This window comes from Hordeum vulgare, chromosome 1H, assembly GCF_904849725.1.
Source record: "Hordeum vulgare subsp. vulgare chromosome 1H, MorexV3_pseudomolecules_assembly, whole genome shotgun sequence".
In the NCBI taxonomy this organism is placed as follows: domain Eukaryota; kingdom Viridiplantae; phylum Streptophyta; class Magnoliopsida; order Poales; family Poaceae; genus Hordeum; species Hordeum vulgare.
Window position 1 is genome coordinate 284,606,456 of NC_058518.1, and position 12,614 is coordinate 284,619,069.

Sequence of the window (12,614 nt, forward strand, 5' to 3'; positions counted from 1 at the left end):
CTTTTGTTGGTGAACGGTGCATTGTGTAACGTCTTTGTCTTAAACGTCACTTCAGTTCTCGAACATCACACAATATAATGTCAGATGTTGTAGTGTGACATTTAAAACAAAGATGTAAAAGAATATAGACTTTGTGAATTTCTTGCGTGGCCAGATTTGTCACGATAATAATAAAAGAGTACTAGTATTAATAATGGTGTAAACTGTCCAAGTCGACGCGGTCAGCGAGATGTCACGGGGAAAATAATGGTGTCCTTTCAGCGCGACAGTGACGCGGGCCGGGGTACAGCGAACCACTGTGTGCGAGCCCCATTCCCGACCTCCATGGACCGAGCTCACCCACCCCCTTCGTCCTCCTCCACAGCTTTCTCCGTCTCCTCAGAGCATGGTTAATAGTATAGCCAACTGCTGGCTATAAGCAGTCTTATAGCCCATCTTATAGCCAGCTTGTACAATAGTTAGCTATAGAAGAGTACTATTTTTATCATATATGACCCACCTTTCATTCTCACAAAGCACCTAGGAGCACGTGCTAGAGCTGGCTCTTCACGAAGAGCCCGCTTCCCTTCTCTCTCTTCTTCTCTCTCATCCAACTCAGCAAAAATATAGTATTTTAATCCTTACAGCCTGCTGACTGTACCTTATTGTACTTGCTCTCACGTCCTCTCACTGCCTAGCCTAGCCTAGCCTATCATCGTAGCTGTAGCTCCAGTCCTCTAGCCCGCAGCGTAGAATACGACTAGACGTAGTACTACGTGCTGAGCTACTGCCACTCTCGCGACCGCGGGCTCCTGCTCCGCTCCCCCCACCTCCCCCCCCCTCTCTCTCACTGGCCGGCCTTTAAAGCTGTTACCTTTTGCCAACCTCTCCGTGTCGCTGTACAGTCTCTCTCTCTCTCTCCCCCTCTCCCTTCATCGCTCGTGCTGTGGTGTGCTCGCTCGTTCGATTGCCTCAGGTCGGACGGACGGACGCGAACCGAGGGCAGGAGGGGTCGGATCCGGGGTCCGGAGTGCGAGCTAGCGGCCCTGGTTGTCGCGGCGGCGGCGGCGGAGGAGGAGTAGGTGGAGTCCAAGAGGAAGCGGTCCATGGACGCGGTTCCTGCCGCAGCCCCACGGGGCCGCGGGAGGCTGTGAGCGGCTCACCGGCGGCGCCCCTCCCCGCGCCGGCCGGCCGGTGTGTGTGCGGAGGTAACTGATGTCTAATTTCGCTCTACGCCTTGGTTTCGGAGCTCGGGGGGACGATTCTCGCATGCACTCCCCCAGGCTGCTTATCCGCGTCGCCATTTGCGTTTCCTGATGGATCTTTTTTTTTTCGCCCCTGAAAACATTTTTTCCTGCGATTATCCTTTAATTTTGTTCTCCCTGTCGCTGGAGGATTAAGCTGATGTTTCCGCGCGGCTAATTTTTCCGCTTCTGATTCTCACACGAAATCGTGCGATTCTGGCATCGCCCCGCCGCCCGCATTTGCGTCCTCTGCAGCGGCTTCCTTTCCCTTTTCCCCATTTCAGATACTGAGCCAAAAGCCGCCTCCTTTGCGTGCTTTTCCACGCTTTGTTGTTTAAGGGAGGGATCAGGAGGGATGGAGGGACGCGGATGGCTCGTCAATCACCTCCCGCGTTTCCCCATGTCAAATTTGTTCTAACCGCTCCAAAATCTCCTCCCAGGTTGTTCTGCCCTCAAGGATCGCTTCGCGCCGCGAGTGAGGGAAACTAGGACGCAAAGGAAGTGGTGACGATGGCGGCGGCGGTGGCGGCGATGCGCTGCGGGAGCGGGAGCGGCAGTGACGGCGGCGGCGGCGGCTACGACAAGGGCGGGATGGACTCGGGCAAGTACGTGCGGTACACGCCGGAGCAGGTGGAGGCGCTGGAGCGGGTGTATGCCGAGTGCCCCAAGCCGACATCCACGCGCAGGCAGCAGCTGCTCCGCGAGTGCCCCATTCTGTCCAACATCGAGCCCAGGCAGATCAAGGTCTGGTTCCAGAATCGAAGGTGAGCATGTCGACAGCCCGACGCGCTTCGCCTTTTGTGATTGGATGGAATTTGTTTCCTCAGTAGCCATTATGCTGCATGCGAGTGTAATGGTGGCTGGGTAAATTGAGTAAGGATGGATCACGAACAAATGTGGGAATTCCTAGTTCTGTGTTGGAGCATATGTGTATTTTTTTTCCAATCTGGGCAGGTTCTGCATTCAAGCATAATTGTCACTAGCTTTTCTCCGTGGTTGCAGGTGCCGTGATAAGCAGCGGAAGGAGTCTTCCAGGCTTCAGGCCGTGAACAGAAAACTGAGCGCCATGAACAAGCTTCTCATGGAAGAGAATGAACGTCTCCAGAAGCAGGTTTCCCAGTTGGTTCATGAGAATGCATACATGAAGCAGCAGCTGCAGAATGTGAGTCTCCACTTTGTTGTTTTACTTTACACAGACCACGTTGCTTGGTAGGACTTGCGTAAGTGTCTGACCGTGGCTACCTTTGTGTTTGCATTACAGCCTTCGTTGGCCAATGATACAAGTTGTGAGTCAAATGTGACCACTCCTCCAAACCCTCTAAGGGATGCAAGTAACCCAGCTGGGTAAGTGGTTTTTGTTACTGACAACTGGTGGGATCATCCAATTTCCTTTTATGTAAGAACTTGTTACATATCTTCCCTCCATTTTCTCTAGACTACTTGCAATTGCGGAAGAGACGTTGACAGAGTTCCTCTCAAAGGCTACAGGAACTGCTGTTGATTGGGTCCCGATGCCTGGGATGAAGGTCAGTTGCCAATTCTGGAGGTTCTTTGTTCCAGTACTAATACCAACGCTAAGTGGGTCTATGCGTGCTCATTTGTTTCTCCTTCCTGTGAATAGCCTGGTCCGGATTCGTTTGGTATTGTTGCCATTTCACATGGTTGCCGAGGTGTCGCTGCCCGTGCCTGTGGTCTGGTGAATCTAGAACCAACAAAGGTAACTGTACACCTCAAGCTTCGTTTGGAACTTCATGTTAGTTCAAGAACTCCCGTTGTTTGTTTCCAAGAGAATCATGCAGAAATGTCGGCATCTGCAGTTAACCATATTTTATTTGTCTGATATATGGTGTTATTTCTAAAAATGAAGAGCGACCTCAGAAAAAAAAAACTCCTGCCAGCTAGCTGTGCATACTTCGCTCCATTTCTCTTAAAGATGTAATAAAGTTTTCTTGGAAAACTGAGTCATAAATTTTTTAACACTTAATTAAAGAACTTATATTCTGCATCCTCTATTCGCTACAACCCACTACCTAATTTTTCTAGCCATGCAACCATGACACATAAGCAAGTATGCATGCAAGACATAAATAACATCTTTTGCATTACTCTAGGCATGCAATAGTGCCACATCATCAATTCATGCATATTAGTCATAAGTAGTTTTTTGCATCAGAGTTCATCCTCCATATTTTGTTAGAAATTACATTTTAACTATAATTTTCACTCTCTTTTTATACGCTTTATATTTTATTATTTTTAAGCTTACATTCGCTTTCCATTAGTTTTAGTTTTTTTATAACAACTATTTATCCATTTTTTAGCAATGTTCCCGCAGCAACGCGCGGGGCATCATCTAGTTTTCAAAGATTATCTGAAGATTCTTCTCACCTCGCCACCTGAAGCAGAAATCCTATCATTTCTTTCTTGCACTCCAAAGTTATCTATAAAATTGAGGCACGCTGTTCTATTAAGAAAATATTCCTCGGAGTTTCTAATATCAGTGTGCATTTTAGATTGTGGAGATCTTAAAAGACCGCCCATCTTGGTTCCGTGATTGTCGGAGTCTTGAAGTTTTTACAATGCTTCCAGCTGGAAACGGCGGGACTATTGAACTTGTTTACATGCAGGTGAGCATTATGTCATTGATCACTTCTTTTGCACCATAATATGGTGTACTTTGGTTTGGTAACTTGTATTGCCTATGCTATTTCTTACTCTTGGATTGTGCATTCAGATGTATGCTCCTACCACTTTAGTTCCTGCACGTGATTTTTGGACGCTGAGATACACAACGACAATGGAAGATGGAAGTCTCGTGGTGTGTATGAACGTGAATGTTATATTTTTGTTAGTCTAACTGGAGTGTAAATTAGCGCCAATGAAATCTTTTGTTTACATCCCTGTATATCGTAGGTTTGTGAGAGATCTTTGAGTGGTTCAGGAGGTGGTCCAAGTACCGCCTCAGCACAGCAATTTGTAAGGGCTGAGATGCTTCCTAGTGGCTATTTAGTTCGGCCATGCGACGGTGGGGGTTCAATCGTGCATATAGTGGATCATCTGGACCTTGAGGTCTGATTTCAAACACAGATGTTAAATTTTGTGCATCAATGTTCGCTCCCATATTTCTTACTAATTTAATTCAATTATATCTTTACAGGCTTGGAGTGTACCAGAAGTGCTTCGCCCGCTCTATGAGTCTTCTAGGGTAGTTGCTCAGAAAATGACCACTGCGGTGCGTTCTTAGTTACTACATTTCTTGATCCGCTTTTACCTTGAATTTGCATTTGCATGCTATCTGCTTTAGTATGTGTACAATGCCCACCTTTTACTTCAGATGATCAGTTCCTTGTGGCTCTTTCTTTGTAGCTCAGCGCCTCAGCCTAGTGTGATTATTTCGGGATGAACAGTAAAATGGTAAAAATAGTAGAACAATCTAAATTTTTTGGCATGGGAAGTTTCATGGAGAATTTTTTTCGTAATGTTCTGGGCAACAATAAAATAAAAATTGATGGTCCAATTAGCTTTTTTTGAAACCATCTTGGAGCACCGATTTTTTTTTTGTCCAGGACAGCACAAAAAATCTTCTGTTTCGGAAATTTGCATGTAGGTAGACCACTGGACAATGCTTGATAATTGTTGGATTTTACTGTTCATGGCAGGAGCATTTGTGCTCGGGTCCAGACTGGCACAACCTTTTGTTATAATATCTGTTATTTATGGGGAGGAGTGGCCATGATTGAGTTCCTGTTTTTGGCATTGCAATGCCTAGATACATGCTTAGATTTTTTTAGAGAATAGATTTTTGATTAGAAATGCTTGTGTTGTCCAAAATAATTTAACTACTTTAGTTTAGAGCCATTCGCTGGTTGGTGACTGAGCTCAAATATACGATACTAAAGCGAGATACTTCAAGATGATACTCATAATTGAGAGCTTTAAGTTTGTTATGGCACTTTGGCATACATTGAAAGTAGCTAACTGCTCTTTGCATCTTTTGACTGCTGGATCTTTTAGTAAATCCTAGTTCTGTACTGACCATTTCTTTTTGTCAAGGCATTACGACACATCAGACAGATTGCTCAAGAAACTAGTGGGGAGGTTGTATATGCGCTGGGGAGGCAGCCTGCTGTTCTGCGGACATTTAGTCAGAGGCTGAGTAGGTTGGTCCTTGCTAACGATACTGCCATTTTTGCCTGTGCATGTCTTGGGCTGATGATTATTTTGACACCATTTTTATGCCCTTTCAGAGGATTTAATGATGCTATAAGTGGCTTCAATGATGATGGTTGGTCTGTAATGGCCGGAGATGGCATTGAAGATGTGATTATCGCTTGCAACTCAAAGAAGATTAGGAGCAATAACACTGCTCCCAATGCTTTTATAGCTCCTGGAGGTGTTATATGTGCTAAAGCATCAATGTTACTGCAGGTGATGATGCGATTATTACATATAAGTTAATTTGCATTCCCATTGATAAACACTTTGTTATGTTTATGAAGATATCTCTTGTTCGATACTTGGTATTCTTGCATCTTGTCAAAAATCTGACGGCATGCATTTGGATGGTAGCCTGATACTAGCTTATTGTACCGTTTGTGCTATTGTCTGGTAGTGGTATACCATAGATGTAGGCTTTGTTTTGTTTCACATGGTGAACATTGCAGGCACCGGAGAATTGAACACCAACTTGGATCTTTCTCTGAATTCTTGTCTGTTATTTTTCAAGTTCTGACTCTGTCTTCTTTTGGTTTACTAGAGTGTTCCACCAGCAGTACTGGTTCGATTTCTAAGGGAACATCGGTCTGAATGGGCTGATTATAACTTTGATGCATATTCGGCTTCAGCGCTGAAATCAAGTTCATGCTCACTTCCTGGGTTGCGCCCTATGAGATTTTCTGGGAGCCAGATCATCATGCCACTTGCTCACACGGTGGAGAATGAGGAGGTATATCCACAAATCTTTGCATGCACAGCCGTATGATTTGCTAGATGTGACATGAGTTAGTATCTCTCCGAGACATTTCAAATTCCTGCCGCTCATTGCTATATGCGTTATTGATCTATCCATGTAGGTGATTGTGATGGATTGTCCTTGGTTGTATTTCCACGTTCTTCATTCTTGTAAATTTCCCATTTCTGTCTCATGTAACCTTCGTAACTAGTATTCCCTTCATTGCACGTGCTTCGTGGAGTGCAGACTTTTGGTGCCCGAGCTCCAGGGAGCTTGGTATTTAAAAATAAAAATAAATAAGCATATTCAAAATTTTAACAAAAACACGTTTTTTTTTCATGGAAACTTATGTGTTCTGCTTGAACGTGTGAAATTTCGATTTACAATATCGTGATCTATAGGCTGTAAAAAAACAAAATTCCGTCCCAACAACAAAAATAAAGGGCCCATTTTGGAAATACATGTTTGTCTTTTTCTCTATGCCACATGTGATTTAGCTCATACCCAGTATACACATGTATGTGTGTTCACTAAAAATTTCGGAAATTTTCGGGCTGTGAAAATTTGAATTTTGAAAACAAGTTCCCTCTAGCTCGAGCTCTGTTGGCATTTTTCGGTGCTTCATGCAACTTTCCTTGTATAATAGTGTGGCAGATTGGTAGAATAGCAATAGGTCATTGGCAAGTGAGCCTTATAGCAAGTCTATATCATTTGGAGAGGATAATAAACAATATGTACATATACAAGACATGTTCATAAATTGCATACTATTTTTCTTGATGAGCGTAATAACATGAAACCGTGATGAATAATTCAATATGCAGATTCTAGAAGTTGTTCGTCTTGAAGGGCAAGCGCTCGATGAGGGTCTTTTATCAAGAGATATCCACCTGCTTCAGGTAATGACCGACAGTTCATTGATTTAGTCTCTAGTGCTGTATTATCTGATCAATCAACCAGTTAGATTTCACTTTGCACATTACTTGTTAGTTGGATTTCTACTTTGATGTTAGTACTGTGAAATATACTGACAAGAGATACTAAATAGATCTCTAAATTTTATTGATCTTTCAGTTTTGCACTGGAATAGACGAGAAATCAATGGGGTCCTGCTTCCAACTTGTCTTTGCCCCAATTGATGAGCTTTTCCCTGATGATGCTCCATTAATATCTTCAGGCTTCCGTGTTATACCACTGGACATGAAAACAGTTGAGTGTTCTGTTTCTCTAACATATCGTTGTAGTGAAATTCAGGATACTACTTTACTTTAGTGATCAATAATTCACTTCTCCTGGCAACTGCATTTTTACATTTCTGTCCTACACAATGCTTCCATTCTGTTCAGAAATGCACTGTAACATACTTCTATGCCATCAAAATATTTCTGAAAATTTTATGGCTCGAAGCGGTTCAATTCCAGTAGGATAGCACTTGTTTGGCCCAATCTTCTGTTTTTTTACTTTGTTATATGTAGATCGATTTTCAGTTACTTAGATTTTAACCATCAGTATCTTTCATAGGATGGTGCACCCACCGGTAGAACACTAGATTTGGCCTCTAGCCTTGAAGCTGGTTCAACTACACTGCAAGCCTCAGGCAATGCGGACGATTGTAATCTACGATCAGTGCTGACAATTGCCTTTCAATTCCCTTACGAGATGCATCTCCAAGATAGTGTTGCAACCATGGCCCGGCAGTATGTCCGCAGCATTGTCTCTGCCGTTCAGAGAGTGTCGATGGCTATCTCTCCCTCTCGATCTGGTTTGAATGCTGAACAGAAGATAATTTCTGGCTTCCCTGAAGCTGCAACACTTGCTCGCTGGATATGCCAAAGCTACCGGTAAGTACACCCATCTCTTCTATTCTGATCTTATGGACGATTGATGCCAGTAGTGATCTTCATTGCTCTGGTCTATGCCTATTCTTGCAATGGCAAGGAGTAAAAGTAACATAACAGTAGATGGCCAAAATTAAATGTGTACTAAAGATTAACTTCTATGGAAGCTGATGCAAAACAACCATATTTACAGGTTCCATCTGGGGGTCGAGTTATTTAGACAGGCAGATGAAGCTGGGGAATCTTTATTGAGAATGCTCTGGGATCATGAAGATGCTATTTTGTGCTGTTCTTTCAAGGTATCTTTTAAAATGAAAAAGCACTAGACACAAAATAAACAAATTCGTTATAACTGTTGCTTGTCTGTTATGTCTTCCTGGATCTCTGTTGAAAATATGTAAATATGGCAAGACAGAAATGTGAGCTTTCTTGTCTGATATACCTACCTGCATGCTAACATTCTTTCAGGAAAAGCCTGTATTTACGTTTGCAAACGAGATGGGGATTAACATGTTGGAAACATCTTTCGTTGCCCTTCAAGACCTCTCGTTGGACAAGATATTTGATGAAGCTGGTAGAAAGGCACTATACTCTGAGATCCCAAAGTTGATGGAGCAGGTATTCAACCCGCTTCTTTCAAGCAGTTAAATTTTTTACTCTCAAGTCTCAACTGCTAACACAAGCCAGTTCGACCGATACATTCAACTGCTTCTTTCAAGCAGTTAAATTGTTTACTCTCAAGTCTCAATTGCGAACACAAGTCAGTTGGATCAATACATTTGAACCTTGCGATATTTAAAAATTCAAGGAAGTAGAAAGGCACCATATCATCTGACTCTAATAGTCAGCCTCCATGAACCGGTCAAAATTTACCTTCCAACCAAGTCCCTCAAAATACATTTTGTCTATATTCTCTTCTTTGCTCTTGTGCATTTTGGAAACGGATTAGAAGACGGTGCATCTAATAATCGCTCCATCTATCTGTTCAGGGCTTTGTTTACCTGCCAGGTGGTGTGTGCTTGTCTGGGATGGGCCGCCATGTCTCCTTCGAGAATGCTATAGCATGGAAAGTAGTCGGTGAGGACAACAATGTGCACTGCCTTGCCTTCTGCTTCGTCAACTGGTCTTTCGTGTGATCATCCTCCCAAGGCAATCCGTGCCCGTCGCACGCAGCTCCATTTTTGCTCTCTCTCTCTGTAGGAGAGAACCGCTGCCGCTGGAAAGTAGTTTCATGCTATCTTTAACTAGTTTGTTTGTAGATTTGAAGAGCCAGCATCCGGAAGAATTCTGCCTTGTGTAAATCTGCTCACATTTCCACTAATTTACCCAGGCAAGAAACTGGCTGATGTCTGTCTGGATTGAGGTGCTATAGCCTTTCTTGAATCCAGAATGCTAGTACGGAGTAGTAGCGAAACTGGGACACGGCTGATGTATAATCAGTGTTTGTGTGTGGAGTTTTCGCTCTGGTCGATTCGTATTTGGTCTTTCAGATCGTTTGGTCGACATGAATCATTTGCCAACTGCCTGCATCTGAGATTTGGCATTTTGGTGTGGCATTTGAGATTTGGCATTTTGGCGAAAGAAAGTGAAGGTCAGCATCAAAGCCTACCGTGACTCTGAATTGTTGTGCCACTAGAAAAACGGCTATAGTTAATATGGACATTAATGACGCATCATGTATGTGGTGCGCTACTGCTATATAGCATTGACGCATTAGATATAGGTGCATCATTAATGACCATATTACTAATGGTGCACCGGGTGTATGGTGCGTCATTACTAGTTTTTTCCTGGCCCTACACCCTTCCTAGACTTAACAGTGACGCATCAAGGGAACCGTGCGTCACTATTAACATTTTTTTTAAATAGTAATACGCACCTTACACCTGGTGCGCCATTAGTAACCCTGGTTACGAATGACGCATTTTTAGGAGGTGCCCCATTGGTAACCTGAGAGCAGCTAGATATTTTTGATAGCCACCTACCACATTCACTTTCCCTACTTCATTCTTTCCACCTCTACCAACCTTGGTCTCGGTTGCCTCCTCCTCCTCACCTCATTTGCACCATAGATTCACTCAAATTAAGTGATTAAATTTCCTTTTTTTGATATGTAAGTAAGGGGAAAGCTTTCTTTATGTTCTAGATCTACCCTTTTCTCCCTTCAACATACACATTTGTATGGCCTATATGTATTTATGTTTGTGGTGTTGCATATGTTGTTTGTAGGTATCGGTATTTGAATGCGATAGTTGTCAATATTTTGTCAGAATGTTGATTCATTTCTGTTTCGGCAAGAATTTGACACTATGCATTTTTTTTGTCGTATTTTTAGGCAAAGTCATGCCAATTTTTTTTTTCTAAAATATCATTTTGCTCTACCCCGCAGGCGACCATGGTCCGCACGATGACCGAAGGCATCGTGAATAGGTTTTTGATCTCCGCGAAGGCCGAGATGCTTCAAAAGAACGAGACGGAGATAAGATGTCCGTGTCGAAGATGCAAGCTGAAGAGCCTTATGGACCCGGATTCCAGACAGATGCGGGACCACCTGCTCGTGCGTGGTTTCATGGATGGCTATCGATGTCAAGGTGATGAAGATGATTATGAAGTCGTCCATGGGGAACGTGCAAGAAATAAGGAAGGGCAGCAAGACAATAGCGGCAAGGGCGGGCGAGAAGACGAAGAATCTCCAGGACATGATCACGAAGTAGATGCAGGACACAGTCATCATGTAGAAGATGCCGGACATGATGATGAGGAAGATCAAGACGAAGGGCATGATCATGAAGATGAAGATGTCGGAGCAGACGACGATGGACCATCGATGGGCTGGGTGCAGGACTCTCATATTCAAGAGCTGCTTCTCAAGCACACGGGTAACGCAAGAGCCGTTGCCCGAGAGAAAGCCAAGTTGGATCAACCGAAGATAGACGCGGTTACTCCATTGTATGAAGGATGCATGCCCGAGGATACTCGCCTGAAAGTAACGCTCATGGCTCTGGAGATGAAGGTAAAACATAAAATGACCGACACATGCTTCGACGAGAACATGTCATTCTGGCACGAACGTCTTTCCAAGGGGAACAAGTGCCCGATCAGTTTCGAGGAGGCGAAGAAAATTGTGTGTCCTTTGGATTTACTATTGGAAATATGCCCTAGAGGCAATAATAAAATGGTTATTATCATATTTCCTTGTTCATGATAATCGTCTATCATTCATGCTATAATTGTATTAACAGGAAACAGTAATACATGTGTGAATGAATAGATCACAATGTGTCCCTAGCAAGCCTCTAGTTGGCTAGCTCGTTAGTCAATAGATGATCATGGTTTCCTGATCATGGGCATTAGATGTCATTGATAACGGGATCACATCATTGGGAGAATGATGTGATGGACAAGACCTAATCCTAAGCCTAGCACTAGATCGTATTGTTCGTATGCTAATGCTTTTCTATTGTCAAGTATCTTTTCCTTCGACCGTGAGATTGTGCAACTCCCGGATACCTTAGGAGTGCTTTGGGTGTATCAAACGTCACAACGTAACTGGGTGACTATAAAGGTGCACTACGGGTACCTCCGAAAGTGTCTGTTGGGTTGGTACGAATCGAGATCGGGATTTGTCACTCCGTGTGACGGAGAGGTATCTCTGGGCCCACTCGGTAGAACATCATCATGAACTCAATGTGACTAAGGAGTTAGTCACACGATGACGTGCTACGGAACGAGTAAAGAGACTTACCGGTAACGAGATTGAACAAGGTATAGATATACCGACGATCGAATCTCGGGCAAGTTCTATACCGACAGACAAAGGGAATCGTATACGGGATTGATTGAATCCTTGACATCGTGGTTCATCCGATGAGATCATCGTGGAGCAAGTGGGAGCCACCATGGGTATCCAGACCCCGCTGATGGTTATTGGCCAGAGAGGTGTCTCGGTCATGTCTGCCTGTCTCCCGAACCCGTAGGGTCTACACACTTAAGGTTCGATGACGCTAGGGTTATAGGGAATTGTTATACGAGGTTACCGAAAGTTGTTCAGAGTCCCGGATGAGATCCCGGACGTCACGAGGAGCTCCGGAATGGTTCGGAGGTAAAGATTGATATATAGGACGGATGGTTTCGGATACCGGAAGTGTTTCGGGCGTCACCGGTAATGTACCGGGACCACCGGGACCACCGGAGGTGGCCCCCGGGGACCACCGAAAGGGGGCAACGACCCCGGGAGGCTAGATGGGCTAAGTGGGGGAAGGGTACCAGTCCTTAGGTGGGCTGGTGCGCCCCCACCCAGTCCATGCGCACCAGAGAAGGGGGGGAGGGGGAAACCCTAGGCGCAGATGAGGCCCAAGGCCCACCTAGGGCGCGCCCCCCTCTTTCCCTGCCCTGGCCGCCGCCCCCCTCCCATCTGGTGGCTGCCGCACCCCCTAGGGGTGGAACCCTAGGGGTGGCGCACCCCCTCCCCCTCCTCCTATAAATATAAAGGGGTTTTGGCCTTTGGAGAACACACTTTGCCCTCTCCCTCGGCGCAGCCCTGCTCTTCTTCCTCCTCCTCTCGGCCAGTGCTTGGCGAAGCCCTGTCGGGAGACCTCGTCT

General features: G+C 44.6%; 1 protein-coding gene across 1 annotated transcript; it reads left to right on the forward strand.

Annotated features, from left to right (window-relative positions):
• Positions 1-856: 856 nt before the first annotated feature.
• LOC123431302 (homeobox-leucine zipper protein HOX9) lies at positions 857-9,515 on the forward strand. Its single transcript, XM_045115127.1, has 19 exons — positions 857-1,187; positions 1,664-1,987; positions 2,226-2,385; positions 2,485-2,567; positions 2,659-2,749; positions 2,845-2,940; positions 3,737-3,850; positions 3,958-4,041; positions 4,137-4,292; positions 4,381-4,455; positions 5,277-5,383; positions 5,471-5,651; positions 5,980-6,168; positions 6,999-7,073; positions 7,249-7,383; positions 7,696-8,015; positions 8,206-8,311; positions 8,481-8,630; positions 9,002-9,515. The coding sequence occupies exons 2-19, from the start codon at positions 1,734-1,736 to the stop codon at positions 9,146-9,148; spliced, it is 2,523 nt and encodes an 840-aa protein (XP_044971062.1). The 5' UTR covers positions 857-1,187; positions 1,664-1,733; the 3' UTR covers positions 9,149-9,515.
• Positions 9,516-12,614: the final 3,099 nt, after the last annotated feature.

Excerpts from the sequence above, each read along its gene's own strand:
- LOC123431302 (XM_045115127.1), top strand. The coding sequence starts at position 1,734 with ATGGCGGCGGCGGTGGCGGCGATGCGCTGCGGGAGCGGGAGCGGCAGT. Across the intron at positions 5,384-5,470 it reads TTTAGTCAGAGGCTGAGTAG|AGGATTTAATGATGCTATAA; the intron begins GTTGGTCCTTGC and ends ATGCCCTTTCAG. Across the intron at positions 6,169-6,998 it reads ACACGGTGGAGAATGAGGAG|ATTCTAGAAGTTGTTCGTCT; the intron begins GTATATCCACAA and ends TTCAATATGCAG.